Source organism: Ovis aries, chromosome 5 (assembly GCF_016772045.2).
Source record: "Ovis aries strain OAR_USU_Benz2616 breed Rambouillet chromosome 5, ARS-UI_Ramb_v3.0, whole genome shotgun sequence".
NCBI lineage: Eukaryota > Metazoa > Chordata > Mammalia > Artiodactyla > Bovidae > Ovis > Ovis aries.
In genome coordinates this window covers 17759146-17780213 of record NC_056058.1, presented here as the reverse complement: position 1 = coordinate 17780213, position 21068 = coordinate 17759146, and the positions used below count along the sequence as shown (strand labels likewise).

At 60.0% G+C, this 21068-nt stretch overlaps 1 protein-coding gene across 3 annotated transcripts; it reads right to left on the bottom strand.

Annotated features, from left to right (window-relative positions):
- Positions 1 to 1372: 1372 nt before the first annotated feature.
- On the bottom strand, positions 1373 to 20931 carry ZBTB7A (zinc finger and BTB domain containing 7A). 3 transcript variants are annotated; one of them, XM_027969861.3, is made up of 3 exons: positions 20454 to 20931; positions 10866 to 12139; positions 1373 to 6497 (listed from the first exon to the last, which is right to left on the bottom strand). In XM_027969861.3, the coding sequence occupies exons 2-3, from the start codon at positions 12122 to 12124 to the stop codon at positions 5969 to 5971; spliced, it is 1788 nt and encodes a 595-aa protein (XP_027825662.1). In that variant the 5' UTR covers positions 12125 to 12139; positions 20454 to 20931; the 3' UTR covers positions 1373 to 5968. The 3 variants fall into 3 exon arrangements, with proteins under 3 accessions (XP_027825662.1, XP_027825663.1, XP_042106080.1); XM_027969862.3 differs by having other exon boundaries at positions 20136 to 20495; XM_042250146.2 differs by lacking the exon at positions 20454 to 20931 and adding an exon at positions 15096 to 19426.
- Positions 20932 to 21068: the final 137 nt, after the last annotated feature.

Here is a 21068-nt window from a genome sequence, read left to right as displayed (position 1 = left end):
CAAGAATACTGGAGTGGGTTGCCACAGTCTCCAGGGAATGCTCCAGACAGACCCAGGGATCAAAACCCACACCTGAGTCTCCTATGCTACAGGCAGATTCTTTACCACTGAGACAGCAGGGAAGCCCAGTGGGAAATGATCCGACCTTAAAAAGGAGCAAAGCACTGACGCTCGCCACATTGCAGATGAACCTTGAGGACACGATGGTCAGTTAGAGAAGCCAGACACAGAAGACCACTTAGTGTGTGATTCCATTTACATGAAACATCCAGAACAGGCAGATCCACAGAGACAAGGATAGGTACCTGGGGTGGGAGAGGGGCATATGCAGTGAGTGCTCAAGGAGGGAGGGGTGTCTTGATGGGGTGGTGAGAATGTTCTGGAACTAGATGGAGGGGATGGTTGCACAGTTCTCTGAACATGGCAAGACTTCTCGCAGCGTGGGAGGCAGGAGAACCTGAGTGAAGATGCCGTCCTGGGCCGAGGAGCTGCAGAGCCGCCATCCTTCACCGTCCTCACCAGAGGCCTCTGGTCTCTCTCATGGCTGGCTCAGGTCCCCTTGGGATCTGGCCATGGAACACCTAACCCCTCACCCCACCCAGCCCGAGCTGGAGGCCTGGGTCCACATGAGCACAGATAGGTAAGTGACCTCACCACTGATGGAGGACCCCTGGAGCCATCACTCTGCAACCTCCCAGCCAGGGCCTCCCAGGTCATGGTGGCCCCTCCGTCACCCTACCCCCACCCCAGCCCTGCTGGCCCCAGTGCGTCTAGGAGACAGAAGTGGGAAGGACCCTCCCAGGGCCCTGAACCAGAGGTGGGGGCTGCAGCCTCTTGACAGCCCCCTTCCCACTGAGTGGGATCTGGCCTGACTCCCCCACCATGAAATGTAGGGGGAGCAGTCAGCTCAGATCTTGGAGCATGTCAGCAGGGCCCTCTGGCAGACTTGGGATTCCCTGGCCAAGGCCACCCCACCGAGGGCCTCCAGAAACCCTGCAGGTGATAGAGGAGCCTGCCTGGCCAGTTCTCCCTGTCCACCCCTGCCCTCACCATCCCTCAGGTCCCTTCCTGGTGCCACCCACCCATGCCTGGGGGGTACAGGTCACCTCTGTAGGGGCCCCCGGGTCTGGCACTGCTGGTGACACCTACCCCTCCCTAGGAGCCCAGAGATAGGGTCATTGCATCCAGGTCACCGCATCCAGGCCTGGCAGGAAGGGTCAAGCTGAGCTTAAGGAACTTGAATAGGTGGAGCTGCCGAGGAGTGTGGACAAGGGGCCCAGCCCCTAGGGAAGGGCCCCCCCACCCCCCATCCCCACTCCCCTGTCTCCCTCCCTTCTCCCCGGCCCGCAACAAAACACAAAGAACATCAAAATCAGGCAACTGAGACAGCAGCGGTCATAACAGGCTGCGTTTAGTGGTTTTTTTTTATGTACAAGAAAAATGATTTTTTTGTCTAGTTTTTCATCATCTTTTGTCTTTTTGTTTTTTTATTATTATTACTTTTAAAGCTTCTCCCTCCCCACCCCCAAAAAGTGCATTTTTATCAACTGATTTTTTTTTAATCTCCCACACTTTATAAAGACTCTCAAATACAGTCTCTGGAATGTCTGCTCTGTGCTCTGTGCCCCCCGTGGGAGCCACCCCGCCCTGCTCCACCAGGCCTGGCCCCCCAAAGTCCAAGGCACCTCATGTCTGTGGGCCCGGGTGGGGCAGAGGGGACCCGTAGCCACAGCCTTCAGGCAGCTCCAGCTGCGGAATAGGGGTCTCCCCAGGCCCCTCCCTCTCCAGCCCTGCCCCCACCCCCCTGTAAATCTATATAGTTAGTGCGAGCTAGTCTTACTCTGAGGTTATCACTCCTGGGGTGCCCCAGGCCCTGACCCGTCCTGCACCAGCCAACATCCCCCTACTCCCGCTCCAGGAAGGCTGCTTCCTCAGCTTAAATAACTTTTTAAAATAAAACTGCAAATATAAATATCTTTCTTTCTCAAAAAATAGGATTTTTGCTTTTTTTGTGTGGATTTTTATTTTTTTTCTCCTGCTCTTCCTTTCAGTCTCTCCGTTTCTCACCTCCTACAATCCTGGCTTCCTGAACTGCCTTGGTCCTGGAGGGGCCCCTGCCTCTGTCCCACCACATGGGATGAGATGGATCTCAGTAGTGCAAGGACTCCCCCAGAAGACCCTCTAAGGGGCTGGGGGCTCCTCCCCCCGCCCAAGACCCCACTCCCTTAGAAGAAAGGAAAGGGACAGCCAGGTACAAACAGGGTGACAAGACAGGAGGGCCATGAGGGGTCTCCTGGGCGAGCCGGTCATGGTGGCGGCGGGGGCAGACTTTGGTATGGCCCCGGGGGAGCCTGCCTGGGTACAGGCCCAGACCCACACCCTTGCCAGGCTGGGCCTGGTCCGGCACTTTACATTCACTGGTTTTTAAGTTTTTTTTTTTTTAATTTTTTATTTTTTTCTCTTAATCTCAAAAGGCGGGGTGGGGATCAAGGTGAGGGGCTAGCCAGGGAGCAGCAGCAAGTATGCTAATTCTCTTTCTCTCTCTCTCTGGTCCTGCAGGCTCGAGACCGCTCCAGGTGAGGGTTCTGGCTCCCACCATCCTGCCAGGCCCACTGCTGCCCCCAGCCCCGGGGTGCCCGCAGAGCCCCCGCCTGGAGCTCCCCCTGTGCCCGGACCTCACTCTCACACACACACGCACACACACACATCCACTCAGCTTCACCAAGATGATGGAAATAACAATTTCGCTGTTTTTCTTTTTTTCTTTTTTTTTTTTTTGTACCAGGCAGTTTAAAAAAAAAACACCCCAAAAAAAGAAACCACAAAAAAAAAAAAACAACCAAACAAAAAGCTTTTTGCTGTGTCCTTTCTGAACAGTCAGCACGTTCCCCCTCAAATAGTTTTTTGTTTGTTTGTTTCCTGAAACGCGAGAATTCAGCAGTTATCTTTGGCAACACTTTATCACGACCTTAATTTAAAGAATAAAAATAAAATTGATCCACGTCTATATACAGTATGTGATTGCGCGGAGTTGGGGGTGGGGGGCTGAGCTGGGAGGGTTGGGGGGTGGTCCCGGCTTTGGGCCCATGCAGATGCTGTGGCCCCCCGAGACAGGCTAGCGGGCGGGCGGCAAGAGGGGGGTTAAGGCGGAGTGGGTGGGCAGGGCTGGCGGAAGCTGAGCGCAGAGCTGGGGGCAAGGATCTAGTGCAATTCCCAAGGAGGTTTGTGTTAAAGTGTGCTCGGCGGGGGTTCAGCCCTTGGCCCCCCTCCCCACCCCGTAGTCCTAGAGGCCTGGATTCCCCTAAGTCAGGTCACCCCCCCTGGCCAGGACGACAGTTGTGATTTTTCAGTTGGTTTTATTGCAAGGGGGTGTGTAGGAGAGGGCTGAGCCCCTCAGGGAACCTCTCTGGGAGCTGGGGTGGGGTGGGGTGGGGTGGGGTGGGGGTCCCTGGCCTGGGCACTCGAGCTCGCCTCAGGACACTGGGGTGTGGACGGGGCCACCCGGCCCTGGGCTCCCCTGCCACCCCCCTCAGGAGGGGGTGTCCTGAGACATTTGGGGGGCTGATGGGCTCGGGGGGTAGGGGGGCAGGAGGAAACAAAAACTATCCTGTAGAAACAATAATGAAAGTTGCCTTCTTTAAAAGCTTCCCTTTAAAAACAAGAACAAGATGGGGTTTGTCACAGAACAGAGGGGTGCGGGGTGATGGGCCAGTGGCTGGAAGTGGGGGGGGCAGGGATGCCCCTGCACCTCGGGCTTTGACTAGGAAGGGTCTCAGCTCAGCAGAGTGTCTATTTACAGGGTCCCACGCTAGGGCTGCATATGCGACAGGGAGTTAGGGGTTGGAGGAAGGGTGCCCTGGCCTCTGGCAACAGGGTCTCCCCAGCCCTGGCCCCAGTCCGTGGCCTGTGGCTCGGTCAACACCGGGCCTTTGGGGGGGTGGGGGCCAGAGGCTGGGGGGAGGCAGGTGCCAGCCCCCAATTACAGTCAGTGCCTTTGAGTAAAAAGAGGGGTGCAGGGGGAATCTAAGGCCCTGGAGGTGGGGCCCCCTGCTGCCCACCTCGACGGGGATTGTGGATCCAAGATGGCAGCTCCCCAGCGGCCACAGGAAGGGCGGCCATGTTGGAGGTTGGGGGACAGCAAGGGTGGGGGTGTGTATGTGTGTGGGGGACAAGGGCAGGGAGACAGGAATGCTCTGGCTGGTTGGAAGGCCAGCCCTCTCTCGGGCCCATCCCTGAGCTGGGGAGTCGGTAAGGAGGGTCCCCGCGGACAATGGTGGCCACTGTATGGCTAGCAGTTGATGAGACATCTCAAAATCAGAACCCAAAAAAGGGACAGAAGGGGGAGGGGGCAGGTTTGGTGGGGTGGGGGTGGGGGGACACGGCAGAAACACAAAAACCCCACAGTCCTGCCTGAAGGCAAGCCCCTGTGGTAAAGCACAAATGCCTTAGAAGGCTTTGCCCTCGTTCGCCCATGACTTCCTGACCCCCTTTGCTCACCTCGGGGAACAGAAGTGGATTCTACGTCTGTGGTGGGTTTGTCTTTTTATTATTTTGTACAAAAATAAATCGACTTTTAAGAATTTGTTTGCTCTCTCTCTCGCTCGCTCTCTCTCTCTCGCTCGCTCTTTTTTTTTTTTGTCTTTTTGACTTTTCATAGAAGTTGGTTGCAACTTGTAAACATTTTTTTTTAAATTAAGATAAAGTGTAGTACCCGTTCTGTTACAAAGTGCCAAGACTCCTATTTGTGGTTGGTTGTCTTGTTGTTGTGTTTTTTTTTTTCTTTTGTTTTTGTAAAATCTTGTTTTTATTGCTTTTTGTGACACTGGAACTTCTGGACACTCTAGCTCCCCCATCCCTGACACTGTGAGACCCTGGGTTCCTGCTCTTGGCTCCTTCACCCCCTCGCTATTGTCCGCTCCTCTGAGGAAAAGTATATTTTATATATATATATATCTATATATAAATTTTGTCTTTAAGGAGGAAAAGATGGGGGGAAAAAATCTAATAAAAAGTGCTTTTAAAAACTGGGAGAGGGCTGGGGAGGGGAGTGGGTGAAGAAAAATAGTTTACAATCTCCAAGCGTCTCACGGGGTCAGGGGATGAAGGCGGGGGTGGCAGGGACGCCCTCAGTGCCGGCCCACTGGGTCCCACCAGGTTGTAAGTGCCGTGAAAGAAGGCGGCGGGGGCCCCTGGGGAGTCACCCTGGCATCCCCCTATTCCCCATCTTCTTCCCTTTCTCCACGCCTGGAAATAAAATAGATTTGTGTTGCAGTGGCCAGGATATAATGGGGGCCCACAGGCAGGAATGGGAGGCAGGGAGGCAGTCAGAGAGATGGAGGGGGAGACCCCCACTTAGGAAGTGCCCTGAGGAAGGAGGGTGGGGGTGGGGGTGGGGCCATTTTAACGTCCGCTCACAGCAGACAGAAATCATTTTTTAAGGTCTTGTCTCATAGACTCTAGAAACCAGTGAGGGAAGGAAAAGAAAAGACCACCTGGGTCCCCGGTTTCCCCCGAGACCACCCTCACCCCTGCCGGGATCTGGGATCCTGATCAGGCCTCAGATGGGACCCCAGACCCCAAACCCAGTGGCAGTGGTGGTGGTGGTGGTGGTGGTGGGGGTCGCCCAGGGAGTTCAGAATCCTTGTGTCCCACAAAAACCCCAAACCAAGCCCCAAAAGCCATCAATGGGGTGGGGGAGAAGCGGGGCTGGGGGCTGGGGGTGGGGTGCAGGTGGGGCAAGGGTCCCCGTGGAGGGGGAGAACGGTCATGAAGGAGAAAAATCGGAGAAAAGCACTACCCTAGATTCTGTGACGCTTCATATATATATATCTGTATATATATATATATATATAGATATAGATATCTGTATATAGATATTTTCTTTTTTTGTGTTTTTGGGGGGTGGTGGGTGATTTGCTCTCTCTCTCTTTCTCGGGTTTCTGTTTTGCCTTTTTTTTTTTTTGGTTTTTCAAGCGAGTCCGGCCGCGAAGCTGCCGTCGGCGGTGGTGGCCCTGGAGCCCCCGTCGCCTCCCCCTGCGGCGCTCGCTACATTCAACCTGCCCAGGCCATCGGGGCTGGCCTCGTCCTCCTCCTCGTCCTCGTCCTTAAAGTGCTTCTCCTGGCCATTGCGCCGCGCGGCGGCGGCGGTGTCATCTTCCGGCGAGCCGGGCGGGGCGGGGGCGCCAGGCGGTGGGGGCGCGGGGGCCCCCGAGGCTGGAGCGGGGTCGGGCCCCCCGAGCGCCCCGCCCCGCACGCGGGGCTTGCGGCCACGGCGGGAGGGCACGCCATTGCAGCCGTCCTTCTTGAGGTGTCTGTGCAGATGGTCGGAGCGCACGAACGTCTTGCAGCAGCTGTCACACTGGTAAGGCCGCAGGCCGGTGTGCACGCGCATGTGGTTCTTCAGGTCGTAGTTGTGCGCAAAGGCCGCCCCGCACTGCTGGCACAGGTACGGCTTCTCGCCCGTGTGCTTCCTCATGTGCACCTTGAGCTTGTCCTGCCTGTGGACGGGCCGAGGGTCAGCGGGGGCGCCGGAGGGCAGCCCCCTTCCCAGGATGGCAGCCCTGCCCAGCCCTCCCCACTGGCCTTGGAGCTGGAAACTTGGACCTTCATGAAAAGATGGGCTGCACCCTGGATTAGGGGGGCAGGGAGGGCACCCCAGTGGAACACGGTGAACAGGTTTAGGTCCCCATTCTGAGAACAGCACTGAGGAACCCACGAAAGTCTAAAAAGGGCCTCAGACCCTGCTGGCTGTGTGGCCTCGGGACAACAGCTGAACCTCTCAAAAACCCTTTTTCTTTTTTTGTCAACACTGCTGGATCAGCTCACTCACCAGAGATGGAAAGATGGCAAGCGCATTCTTAACCACTGGACCATCAGGCAAGTCCCACTGAAACCCCTCACCTTTAGTTATTGGCTGCACTGCAAGATCTTAGCTACTCAACCAGGAATCAAACCTGTGCCCCCCTGCAGTGGAAGCTTGGAGTCTTAACCACTGGACCACCAGGGAAGTCCCACTGAAACCCCTTTCTTTTCCACAGAAGGAGGAAGGGAAGACGCCTCTCTCCTGCCTGGGGTTCTGCCCAGTGGCAGACGCACAGCTTCACACTGCAGGTATTTAAGCCTGCCGAGTGTGTGCATGCTTAATCGCTCAGTCGTGTCTGACTCTTTGTGATCCTATAGACTGTAGCCCGCCAGGCTCCTCTGTCCATGGGACTCTCCAGGCAAGAATACTGGGGTGGGTTGCCATGCCCGCCTCCAAGGGATCTTCCCCACCCAAGGATCAAACCAGGGTCTCCTGCATTGCAGGTGGATTCTTCACCATGTGAGCCACCAGGGAAGCCCTGTTCCAGGTGCTGAAAATGCTCCAGAGAACAAGGCGGAATGCCGTGGGTGCTGGAGGGATTAGTGACTGAGAGGGCTAAATAGTCCTGGTTTTAGCTCTGAAAGATCTCTGCCCTGGGAAACCCATGGGTCACTGGAAATCCAGGACAGTTGGTCATAGCAGTAACCAAGTCCCCCCAACCCCCAGTTGCTGCCAAATCCCCCATTCCCTGTCTCACTCCACTCTGGCCATGCTGGCTTCCTGGCTATGACCCCAGCACACCAAGAACCACGAGCCTACATCAGGGCCCTCACACATGCTGCTCCCACGACCAGAGCACTATTTTTCCTCTCAGATCTTCACAGCTGAATTTTGGTCCAAATGTGACCTTCTCAGAGAGGCCCAACTAGACCCCTTCACTCTTGGTCCCTCATGCTACCATCTTGCTTCTCGTCTGTCTTCCTGTCTGAACTATGCGCCATGAGAGCAGGGTATGATTCCAGGGTCCCTCCTTGCCCCTCTCACCCCACAAACAGCAGTGTGGACCAGACTCAGCCTGGGACCTCTGGCCTACAAAACGGATCGTCTCATCAGTTCTGGGGTTACCACGGGGCAAGTGTTGCTCTGTCCTGCTGAGCTCTTGGAATGTGACTGCTCCAAAGTAAGGTGTGCAAGAAGTACAAAAGGCATCCCAGATTCTGAAGACTTCCTTTACTCAAAGTGATAGGAAATATCTCATTTATAATTTTGCTTATTAATCGTATGTTGAAATGGAACTAACAGACTATGCAAACTATGATTAAGATTACTTTCACCTATTCCTTTTACTCTTTGAAAATGTGGCTGCCAGAGAATGTAAAGTCACAGAGGTGGCTCACATGGTATTTCTATTGCACTATGCTGGTTCATACTTATGGGGGTGGATTCCAGGCAGGAATCCACAAGGCAAGGGCAGGGACCTGGATCTCCAGAGCTCTGCCAAGCATCTGACCTGCTCCTTGCTGCAGACTCTTGTGCTTTACTGAGTCCCTCTGGGTCTCTCCCTTCTAATGTCCATCAGACTGAGAACTTCTTTAGTGCCAGGACTAATAGACTCCTACTCATCCTTCAAAACCCTACATGAAATGCCTCTTTCCCTCCAGGAAGTCTTTCCCAACCTCAAGACAAAGGCCTGCACCCATCCCCTGCCACCACCTGGCCTCTTTCAGTACCAAGTCTCTTCCTCTGGCATCACTCACAGAGCTGATGTCCCTGCTTGTTCTAACTCTTCTAGGCTCCTTGCTGTCCTGAGGATCAAATCCTGGCCCTATGCAACCAGACCCTTGACTACTCTCTGGCCTGTTACCCTCACATGAGCCAACAGAATTTGGGCCATAATGAACTCATTGTTCCCTAGATTAACTGAGGCTGTCACCAGGAAGATGATGGCAATTGCCAGGCGCTCCCCCTTCTGCCTGCTCAGAGCCCACTAACATGGCCTCCCAGGTGCCCTGCTCACATCCTGGGGCCACGTCATGGAGGGAACAGGAGGGACTCAGACTATTCTAGCACCACACAGAGATTTCTCCAACTGAGGCTTAGAAGCTCAGAGAGGGGAAGTGACTTGCCCTGAGTTGCACAGAGGGTTGGGGGCTGCGCCGAGGTGCAGTGGGTGGTGGAGGCAGCCTGGGTTTCATCACTTCAAGCCCCGGCCTGGGTAATTATAGCCCGGGCCGCCACAGGCCCCGCTTACTCAACTCTCTAGTGTGAGTCAGAGGGGCCCCTAGGCTCCCCGGCCTGGAGGGAGGGGTGGGAGCTGGGGCCCTGGGTGGGGGTGGGCAGAGAGGAGCCAGGTGGGCATACGGGAGTAAGACGCTCCATGCCTCAGTTTTCCTGACTGAGGGAATCAGTAAACAGAAAACAGAATCAGCCCCGAGCTGAATGTGGGGCGGCCCGGAGAACTCCAGATTAGATGAAACTGAGCCTTGGCGGGATGGGTGGTGGGGTGGGGGTGTTACCTCTCCAGACTCGGGCTTGCTAGGTCTCTTCCAAGCCGTTCCTCCCAGGCTCAGAGATCCTGAGGGCAGGACCCCAGCTATCCCAGTCCACCCTCCCTATGTCTGGAGGGAAAGGAAGGACCCCAAGACCACCAGCACCCCAATCTCACCAAAAGGGGAAGCCAAGCCACCATCCAGGTGGCATGCCTCCCAGCCAGTGCCCTTTGCCCCTGCCTGGCACTCCTGGGTTCTAGAGTCCCAGCCACACCCTCCTCTCCTGGCCTGCTGGGGAGGGGGCCCGGGTACTGGGCCAGGGGTCAGCCCCCAAATTCTATCCCCATGGGGTGGGGCTGGGAAGCTGGGACAATAGCCTCTTTCTTCAGCCTGGGTGGGCGTGGCTGGGGAACCCCAGGGCTGATGAGGGTAGGGGGTGATGCTGAGTCACCCAGCCTGGCAAGGCCCCTGCACACCAGCCAGCCCCCCCGCCCCCACTGGGCTGACCCACAAAGCCCAGCCTGTCACCTCTGGACTCCTAAAACAAGGCCTCAGACACCTCCTCTCCAGGGACCAAGCCCAGTGACCCCTGTGCTCTTCTTCCTCCACTGGCTGCAGCCCATTCTGTAAGATGAACCAGCCTCAGGGCCTTTGCACTGGCGCTTCCCCCTCTGCCTTTCCCTTCCCCTCTCCCTGTGGCTCCTGCCTTCCCCTCCTTTAGGCTTTCCTCGGGGAAGCCTCCCTGTGGCGGGCAGCACCCACAGCTGCCCTCTTGCCTGGTTCTCTGCTCTTTTCCTCCCTAGCTTTTTCCACCAACTCATGTTATCAATTCTGTGGTCATATCTTGCATATGCCCATCGCCCCCATGGGGATTTTGGTGTGTATCTACTTTGAGAACAGGGCCTGGCACCCAACAGGCACGTGTACATGTTGGCTGAATGAAGCAGGTTCCCTGGGCTCATGGAAGGCTTGTAAGTTAAACACAACCACCAGAGCGCCCTGTTCCCAGTGGGGCTGTGGTGTTTGGAGAACCACCACAGGGAAAAAGAAGAGCTATGCCAGGGACATCCCTGGTGGTCCAGTGGTTAAGAATCTGCCTTGCAATGCCCAGCACGTGGGTTTGGTCCCTGGTCGGGGAACTAGGATCCCACATGCCTCGGAGCTCCTGAGGCCATGAGCACCACAGCTAGAGAATCCGAAAGGAAAGATTTGAATGACGCAATTAATACCCGATGCAATAAGTAAATAAAAATATTTTAGAAAAGAAAGAAAAGCTGCTCCTTGGGCTCTTCCTTCCAGCCTCACACATTTCGGCACCACCTGGCACACTTTAGGTCTAAGTGGTCAGCTCGTTTAGGCGCTGTGTGCCCACTCCCGTCATAGGTTCTCCTGACAGACACACGGGGGTGGGGGTGTACCAATGGAGAAGGCACCCTCGTAGGGTGTTTTTGCAGATGGAGGCAGGATGTGAACATGTGTGTGCACACATGATGGCGTAGGGGGCCATGTGCGGCCACTGGACCAGGGGCCCCCGGGAAGCACCCCAACTCCCCACCACGGAGGCGCCAACTCACCTGGTGAATCGGACCTTGCAGATGTTACACTCGTAGGGCTTCTCGCCCGTGTGGGTCCGGATGTGGCGCGGCAGCTTGCCGGCACCCTGGATGACCTTCTCGCAGATGGGGCACTTCTGGAAGGCCTTGGCCCGGATCTTCTTCTCCACCTTCTGTGACCAGGCCGGGTAGACGTCCCCGTCATGGGCGCCGCTGAAGTACTTCAGGTAGTAGTCCACAACACCTTTGTCGTCCGCCCGTGACTCCTCGTCGCTGTCCCCTGCTGTGGTTGCCCCCGCCCGGCCCACCGACGACATCATCTGCTGCAGCAGCGTGCTGGCCGCCAGCCCGTCCGCATCAGCCCCGTCCGCATCCTCGCCCTCAGCCGCGCCCGACAGGAAACCCGGAGAGTCGCCTGGCTCCGGGGCTGCCTCCGACAGTGAGGCTGCCTCCTCCTCCCCGCCCCGGCCGTAGTGGCCGTTCTGCGTGGCGGTGGATGGCGGGACCACAGGGGTTGGGAAGAGGCCCCCTGCCGGGGCGTCCTCATCCCGCTCTGGCCACAGACCTGGGTTGCTGTCGCCCTCATCCCCATCCCCGGCCGAGGGCCGCTCAGCCGGGGGGCCGGGCCCGTAGAAATCCAAGCCATTGCAGTCGCCAGCAGCCACGGCAGCCACAGCGGCCGCCACAGCCTCCTTGGTGGCATCCAGGTCATCGTCGGATGCGCCAAAGGCAGACCATGGGAAGGAGGCAGCCGCGGTGGCGGGCAGGCTGTTCATGGGATTGGTCTGGAAGAACTCGAGGTACTCCTTGGCGCGAAGGAGGTTTCGCTGATCAATTTGATCTACGAGGTCCAGCTGCCCGGCATCGGCGCCTGCGTCGGCTGCCAGGATCTGCCGGTCGAGGAGGTCAGCGCACACGTGGCTCACAGCGGGGATCTCGAGCAGGCGGGCAGCACTGAGGATGTCGCCCACGTTGGCCGTGCTGACAGTGAGTGTGGCCGTGTAGGCGAAGTCCATGAGGGCCGTGAGCGCCTCGGCGCTGACGAAGTCGATCTCGTACACGTTCTGCTGGTCCACCACGGCGCCTGATGTGAACAACTTCTTGAAGTACTGGCTGCAGGCGGCTAGCACCGAGCGGTGCGTGGGGAACTCGCGGCCCTCTACCAGGATCACCACGTCACACAGCAGGCCCTGCGTCCGCTGCTCGTTGAGTCCGCTCAGGATGTCACTGCTGTGGTCGGGGAACGGGATCCCGATGGGGCCGTCCACGCCGCCGGCCATCTTCCGCGCCGAGACCTACAGCACCAGGAAGGAAGGGGCAGTTGTGAGAGTCGGGGGTGGAGAGTCGGGTGGTACGGATGGGGCCAAATGGCCGGGCAGCAGGACCCTCAGAGAGTAGTCCCCCAACCCCAGCCTCAGTTTCCCTGGCTCTGCATTAGGATGGTCTGTGGTCATCACTGTGGGATGACACTGGTGAAACCCAGCCGGGTGCTTCAGAGATGAACACGAGCCCTTCCCCTCTTTAATGGATGGGCAATCCCAGCTAAGAGGCAGCTTGAAGTGGCGTGGGAGCACACAGAAGGTGCTTAATAAATGCCCAGCATGAGTTGCATCCTAGTGAATCTGAGCACAGGCTTCTGCCCACCCACTCTCTAGGAGGACGGGGCAGTGACATAAGGCACCCACTGTGTGCCATCCTGGCTGAGCACCCAGGAGTCCCATAGGCAGTGTGGTTTCCACTGCAGAGGTGAGAAAGTGAGGCTCAGGGAGTCCCAGTCTCAATTCAAACCCAGGGTGCCTGACCCAAGAGCCACTACCCAAATGGTGTGGCTGTCCAACCCTGCCTGGCCCCTCAGCCTCCCTAACCTTCCCTCCTGCTGCTTGGTCAGCCCCGGTTCTCTTGGGGGGCTCTGAGTCAGCAGGAAGGGGTGAGGCCAAGACCCAGGGACCTGGCCAGAAACATGGGGGCCAAGGGTGTGCCCTCCTGGGGTGGGGCCATGACTCTGCAGGAGGAACCCATTCCTGCCGTGTGGACCCCCAGAACGTGGCTCAGCTCTTGCAGTGAATAACTGGGGGGAATGAGGCCACCGTCAGATGCTCCTCCCTGCCTACTTGAGCTGACCCTGTCAAGGAGTAATGGGGGGCCAGGGGCCTCCTCTCCACCTCCTGCCCAGCCAGTTCCTCTCCTTTTGGCCACCCTGTCTGCACTGTTCAGACTGGACAAGACTCTGCCACTCTCAAGGCCTCAGTCTCCCCATCTGTCAAATGGGCAGAAGCCTTTGTCAGAGCAGGGCCAGAGGGGACTCAGTCTCGCCCCTTCCCCCCCTCCTTTTTTCCGCCTTTCCCTGGGCTGTGACTCATCCACCCACTCGGGCGCTTGTGCAACCCCCTGGCTCCTGTCCCCACCCTCCACCCTCTCCGGGGAACCCCTGGCTGCCCAGAGCCACCCAACAAAACCCACATTCCTTGGACCCAGCTGGCCTGCTTTCAGGACGGAGCCCCTGCTTGTCCCTGGGGAGAGAGCCTGAATCCAGCCGTCCACAGCCTCCCCGGGACTCCCAGCTGAGTGACCCAGCTCAGGTCTAACCCGATCCCTCCTGCTAGGTAGGCCTCTCGCGGGATGCAGGCGGCTGGCCTAGCCAGTCCCAAGGACCCAGGGCCGCCCTGGGAGCAGGGTCCGGGCCTTGAGGCCGACACAGAGGCCTTTGTGTGGTGCGCAGGCAGCCGGTACACTTCCCGGGACGCCTCTCTCCATGGCCCGCCCTCTTTCCCGCCGACCGCACCAGCTGCTCAGCTCCCCCCTCTGTTCCGCCAGTCCGTGGTGGGTGCGGCAGGGGGGAGGCTCAGATGTGACTGTTGGGAGCAGGAGAATAGGGGGTGGGGGGCGCGACCCCATCCAAGGCTCGGCCACAGGAGGCCTCAGCAGAGCCCCCTATGGCGGCTCCCACCCCCTGCCACCATCTGCCGTCTGGCCCCGGGCCCCTGGGAGCGAGTGGGCAGATGGGCCTCCGGATCAGACCGGCCTCAGCCCCTCCTCTGATCCAGGCCACCAACACGCTAAGATGGCCACCCTTGCCCTGCCTGCCAGTGTCCCTTCAGGTGCCTCCTGGGGCCTCTAGGTCGGGACCTGAATTGGTCCAGGTGACTCACCCCTGCCATGGCCACTCCACCCCCACCTCCCCACCAGGCCAGGCGCTGGCGCAGACCTACTTCAAGTGCAAAGTCACCCAGTTGGAAAGGAGTGGGCTCCGTCCTTGAACCCATCCTGGGGCGATGGATCAAGCCCTGGGCCTGGGTCTCCACCAGCTGGAAGACCCGGGCCAAGTGCACACAGCCTGCTGTGTGGGGCAGTCCTTGGGTCTGGGGGGTCCAAGTTCCTGCCCTTCCCCAGCTGGGGCCTCCTATTTCCCCAGCTAATCATCTGATATGAATTTGGGCAAACTCTGGGAAATAGCGGAGGACAGAGGAGCCTGGTGTGCTGTAGTCTCTGGGGTCGCAAAGAGTCAGACACAACTTGGCAACTGAACAACAACAAATCACATGAGACCTTCCTCTCAAGGGCAAGGCCTGGGGTGATGCAGGCTCAGGGAAGCCTCCAAGAAAGCAGCATGAGCCCCATTCACAGATGAGAACACTGAGGCCCAGAGACAGCTAGAAGCCAGGCCGAGAGCACCCAGCGAGGCTGACCCAGGAGCCCACAGAGGTGAGAGGCTGGTGGTCCCCCAACCCTCCCCTACACACTTCCCAGCAAGCCGCAGCCTCTTTTCTCGGCCTGGAAACTAAACTGGCCACCTGGCTTAACCCTCTCTCCAAGAACTCATACCACCTGGCCGCCACGCCCCAGGCTGCTGTCCCCACAGGGGCCTCTTGGGGCCCTCCCTCTAGAAAGGGGAGGAAGTCCCTGTGAGATGGGAGAGAGGTCAGGTGGGGTCCTGGTGGCAGAAAGCACTGATGACTAAGCACCCACTGTGTGCCATGGCAGGGTCTCACCGGGAGAGCCCTGCCTTGCTCTAAGAGGCCCCACACCTCTGACACCTAGTAGGTGCTCCTGCACTGGCAGCTAACACCTAGTAGGTGCTCCTGCAATGGCAGTTTCCTCAGTAATGATGAGCCAACGAAACCTCTCTCCTCCAGGAAGCCCCACCCCCCCCACGCTGGCCGTGTCCACACCCTCAACGGCCAGGGTCCCTGAGCTCAGGCCCACACCCACCCAAGGCACGGTCTTTCATCACAGCTCCACCCCCACACTTGCCTCCATGGGATTTCCGGGGCCGTTTGGTGCTGACTCGGCGGCCGGCCGAGGGACAGGCCTCGGCAGGCTCCTCCTGGGCTGGAGGTGGGGCGCCCTCCTCCCTCTTGGGCTGCTCCCAGGCCCCTACACCAGGCCCTCCCCTGAGCAGCACACAGTAGGGGTGCAGCAAACGACAGGAAGAACCAAAGACCAAAGAGCTATGCACTGGAGTAAGCCCACGCCCAGCCCTGCCCACCTGGCTGACAGGCACACCCAGTACCAGGGGCCAGTGCCAGTCCCACCTCCGATCCAACCTAGGGTCACTTGCTGCGGCAGGCAGCTAGGACCTGGGCCAGCTTTGGGCCCTCCTCGGTGCCCTAATTTTCAAGACCTAACTGGACCCTAGGCTGTAGAGATGAGCAAAAGCTCAGAGAGGTGCTAAGACCAGGGCAAGGTCACACAGCAGAGCAGTGGCCAGGCTGGGACTCAGACGCTCTGACCTGAGGTGCCAGCACTCACCCACTGGGGATGCAGGGTGAGGCTGCGAGCGCCCAAACCTGGTCCCCAGAACATCAGGGGGCAAAGCCCAGGGCAGCGCCCCAGGAGAGGGTCGGGGGAGGAGGCCAAGGAGTCCCCAAGGTCAGGTGCAAGGTGAGGGCTGGAGCCGGGCCTTCCCTCCTACCCACACCCCCCAGGAAGGGGTAGCCAGCAGCAGGTAGGTAGGTAACCATCAGCTGATGCCTTTCTGGAAGAGAGTCCAGGGAGGGGGGCCGCTTAATGGGGGTTACAGGCTCCCACACCCACCCAGGGAGAGAACAAAAAAGAACTCCTTCAGGGACCTCCGACACCTACTATGTGCCACAGCAGCCCAGGAGCACATCTTGGTCTGTCTACCTCTAAGCTGGGTGACCTTGGGCCAAAAAAAGCACTTCAGTTTCCTTGGGAGTTGTGATGGTAGCAAAGGGTTCCACTCTAGTCCACTCAGCAAGCCTACGCCTAGGACCTACTATGTGCCAGTGACAGTTCCCAAAGGTCTGATGAGGTGGTTTGCCCCCTCTTATGGATGGGAGTGGGGCTTTCAACTTCACTTCTGAACATTATACCAGAGGGAATCCATCTCCCTCTCCATCTACTATGTGCCAAGCAAGTGCCAGGTAGGCCCCAGGAGGAAGCTGAGCCATCATCTAGAGGGAAAAAAACGGGCCCAGAGAGGGTAGGCGGCTGGCCCAAGGTCACACAGCAAGTCTGGCACCCAGGTGCGGCTGCCAGGCCAGCGCCTGGCCGCCCCCACCCCCTCCCAGCCTGGCAGCCTGTGTTGCAAGGTTGGTCCTGACGGGTTACCCCGCCCTGACCTGGTGCCAATCCCTGCCTGGCCCGGTCCCCGGCCTGGGGTTTAATGGGACAGGAATGCAGCGTCCTTGTTGGGGGGTGGGGGGCACTAACGGCTCAGGGTGACTGTGGCTGCCAGCTGTCAGCCAGCCCCCTGCCCGCCTGTCCTCGCAGGCCTCCCTCCGGGCCAGACACCAGCAAACAGGCCCTCGGCCATTTTATGTGTCCATTTATTGCCCTAAATGGGGAGGGGCTTCCTGCCCGGGCCTTAAAGGGCCAGAGGCAGGAAGGCTGTGGGCCCACTGGGAAGTGTGTGTGTGTAGACCGGAGGGGGTGGGGATTAGGAGGTCACGGGGCTCCTATCTGACCCCCAGCTCATGGGTGGGGCCAAGGCCCACCCTGTTCCCACGCTCTGAGCGCCGTAGTGGGCCAGGAAGTACAGCCCTGACACCAAGCCCAGGTTTCAAGAGGAAGCCCTGAGAAGACAGATCTGTTCTCAGTGGAGGTGGAAGGAGTAAGCTTCCTGTCACTGGGGGTAACCAAAGCTGGGCTTCATGGAAGCCCACCAATGTCTACCTTGCCCTTAGCTCAGGTTGCACGTGCTTATCCAAGATGCCCAGGAAAGGCCTGGGTGACTTCTAGGAGCCTTGTCCCTCTCTTCATCCAGATCGCTCCCTCATGCCCTCCTCAGAGGCAGGTTTGTCAACTGGAGGCACCACCCTGCCCCCACCTGCAGCCTGAGCAGGTGGAGGGCTCAGCCTGGAAACACACAGAGGGGTACATGGCCCATGGAGGCCCTAGGCTCCTGTGCTTAGGATCCAGCCCTTCCCAGCTACCAAACAGCCTGACAGGAGGTGGGTCAGGGCCCTATTTTCCAGTCGAACCAGAAAGGCGTGGGTGGGGACGCTTCCACCCCGTGGCCATTCCTGGCCTGCTGGGGGACAGATGGAGGGCCTGCTTCTCTGTCCAGATTCTCCAGAGGGCGCCTTCCGTGCTCTGTTGCTTCAGAAACTGGGGCCTCAGGCCCCCCAGGGCTGGGGCTGTTCCCCCAATAGGTCTCGGTTGCCTCAGCATCAACCCTCACAGCTCTGGGAAGTGGCGCCTGTGATCACCACCCCACTTCATGGGCCAGGTCACTGAGGCAACCTGCCCAGGTCGCACGGCAGAGCAGGATTCGAACACAGGTCGTCTGTCTGGCTCCATCTCGCCTAACTAGTCCTTCCAGGGCTCCACCTACCTGCCCCCACACACACTGCCCCAGGTGCCAGCAGGGGACTAAATCCCCCCACCCTGGGGGCCTTGGGGGCTGAGGATAGCTTATTCTCACACCCCCTCAGAATTGCCTTATGACAGCACAGGAAAAAAAGGGAGAGGTCTGTCTAGGGTCACGCAGGGAGCCTGGGGCCGGGCTGGAGTCCAGCTGACACCTGTGAAATTGGGGGGCGGGGGGCTTCAGACCGGAGACGCAGGAGGGGCTCTCCAGGGCCCTGACACCACCCAGCAGTCACTAGACAAACATCCCCAGAGAATCACGGAGTATATCCTCAGGACAATGCTTTGGGGCTAAAGGTAATTTCCCCATTGTAGTGATGGCCACACTGAGGCTGGCAGAGGGGAGGCAACCTTCCTAAGTGGACCTCAGATGGAGGTGAGGGAGGGCCGGGCTGAGACTGGACCACACTGGCTCCCACCCAAGGCTGTCCCTCTGGTCTCCACTGCCCAGGGCTGTGGCAGCTCAGTTTATGGTCTATCAGGTGCCTGGAGCACAAAGTGACAGGTAGGAGGGTGAAATAGTCACACACACCCCCCAACAGGATCTCTGCTATACCCCAAGCTGACCCAGGTGCTTCCTCCACGAGGGAAGGAAGGAAAAACACAGGTGGGCCTGCAGGCAGTACGTGGGGGAATTCACAGTAACCTCATTTCACAGAGAAGGATGCTCAGGCTCCGACAGACCATGGGACCTGTCCAAAGTCACAGAGCAAGTGAGCCAGAACCTGAAACCCCAGTGGACCCCCTTCTCGGGCTAGCTCTGCTTCAGAGGGCCTGGCCCCAAGTCTTGGCTCTGTGAGGCAACCTGGGTCTTGGGAATAATGGGTTGTAAAACACACACAGTCTCCAGGGACGAAGGTGCCAAGGGGTGGGGCTGCAGCTCAGACGGGGTGGGAAGGGCCTGGGACGCTGAGGCTCCTGCTGTGTGACCTTGGACACCTTGCTTCCCCTCTCTGAGCCTCACTGTCCTCTTGGGGCAGAGACTCCATTTGGCTGACAGGTGCCTACTGTCAACCTCCAGGCCCTCTGTAAGACAGGTGAGCAGGTGCCCCTTGGCTGTGACATGCAGAGAACTCTAGACACCACCTGAGCTGGGAGGCAGGACCACAAGAGTGAGACCCAGCCATGGTTGGGTGACCTTGGCCTGCTCTCTGCTTCCCCCGGGCCTCAGTCACTCCTGCCCCATTTGGCACCGTTCTGAGGCTTGTCTAAGCCCCTGTGGCCCCACACTTGTATTGGGCCTTCCTTCCTGGCCTCAGTTTCCCTCACATGGCATCAGGGACCACCTCCAGCCCAACCGACTCTGGGTTAGTCAAGGGTCCAGGGAAAAGGAAGGAAGGAAAAAAGCCCACAGGACTAGCTCTTGCCTGGAGAACTCTCCCCAGTGGATGGGGCTTGAGCGCGGCCAGGCCTCAGTCTGCCACACAAAGAAAAGGGTGTAGGGGCTCCCTGCAGCCGCTCACCCGTTGCTGAGGGCCTGTGCTAAGGGTTGTGTGGCTCCCCGGCCCGGGGCCAGGGTGCTGACTGGCCACAACGCAGCCAATCAGGACTGAATAATAAATACCCCCCCAAAGTGACCCACGAATTAAAATTTCAGTGTCCCCGATGGCTCCTCTTTCCTTCATTAGGCATGCGGATCCCAGGGCTTCGCTCTTCCAGCCACCAGCTCCTGCACCCCCCCCTTCTCCCCCAGGCTCCCGTCTCCACAGCGATGGCTGGCGGTAAACAGAGCCCCGAGCCCAGCCGATAAGTGCCAGGCCCGGGTGATCTAAGGGCCCCACTGCGGGTGGCCCATGGGGGAGAATGCCCCCAGCCTGGAGCCTTGGGGGCCTGGGCAGCAGCAGAGCCCTGCCTGGACTCCCCAGTAGGAAGTGATCCACTGACCCTGGGGAGGTTCCCCCCAGTGTGGGAGCGGTGCACTCGGGGTTACGCCCTGGCCCTGTTCGGGGTGGGGGGGCGGCGCTGACACGGAATCCTGGACGCCCTCTCTGGCTGGGCCTGCTCCAGCCCTGCTCTGGGAGGCGGTGGGGGGGGGGGTGCAAACCAAGCCCGCCACCCATGGGTGAGCCAGGTGGGCACACCCGGTGGAGGGGCACCAAGACCTCTCTCACTTCCGCCGCCTGGCTAGGGGAAGAGAGGAGTTGCCTGCCTCCCCCTGCCACCCCGCCAAGTGCTGGCTACCTTCCCCAAACATTCAGCAGGCACCCACTGGGTGCCCAGGCCCGGTGGGACAGCAGTATCTTGCTGCGGGCCACTGGACTCCCCCACCACCGGCCAGCCAGCGAGGACAGTGCCTCCCAGGACCCGCAAAGGCCTGGGCCCAGAGGGGTGCACCAGCCCCAGCGCTCAGCTCAGGCCCCTGCCTGGTTCCCAGGCCCGGGGCTGGGGGAGGGGGCCAGTTCCTAGGCCACGGTGCGAGGTAGGGAGGGCGAGGGAGGGGGCCGGATCCCACCAGCTTACCCCCTCCTCTGCTCGGGCTCAGGGTTCGCACGTGGTGGTGGCGTCAAGGGGAAGGAGGGGTGTCCGGGCCAGAGGAGACGGGGTCACGCGCTTTGGGGGCGCGGGCGAGGGAGAGGGGTGCTCTCTGTCCCCTCACCCGGGGCCAGGGCCGGACGGCCGCGCGGGCAGGGCAAGGGGCCAGGCCGGTCCCCCCGCCCAAGGCTGAGTCAGGCCCGGGCGGGGGCAGGAAGCGGCCCCCTCCCCCGCCCCGGCCGCAGCGCGCAGCCCCCGCCCCGGCCCGCGGGCCCCCACCGCGCCGCCAGCGCGGGGTGCTCCTACCTCCTTCCCGGGGCAGCGGCGAGGGGGCCCGGCCCCGGCGGCGGCGGTGGCGGCGGCTGCGGCTGGGCTAGCTCCCTCCGAGGGGCCGGGAGGCGGCAGTGAGCCTGGCCCCGCGCCACCCCCCGCCGCCGGCGGCCAATCCCCACCCGGGCTGGGGGGAGGGCGATGCAAATTACCCCGGATCTGGGTCCGCCCGCCCGCCTCCCCCACGCCCGGGCCCAGCCTGCACTAGGCCGCGCATCCCCGGGCTCGCCTGCGCCTCGCGGCCGCTCGGGCCGCCGCCCTCCCCGGGGAGCGCCGGGTGGGTGACCCCCCCCCCCCGGGGGCGGGGGGCTGAGGGAAGGGGGGCTGGGGACGGTTACACAACCAGGCGGGGAGGGGCCCCGGGGCGGGGAGGGGGCCGGCCCGCGGGCCGCGCAGCCGGAAGCCGGGGACCGCCACCGGCCCCCGGCAAGGGGAGCCCGGCTGCAGGCCCCGCCCCCGGGCCGGCAGGGCCCGCCCTCGAGCCGCGCCGCGCTATCGGCCCGCGGTCATTGGCTCGCCAGCCCGCCGCTCACCGCCCCTCCTCCGCACCGCCCCTACCCGCGGACCGCGGCGGGCTGCCGGCGCAGGGCA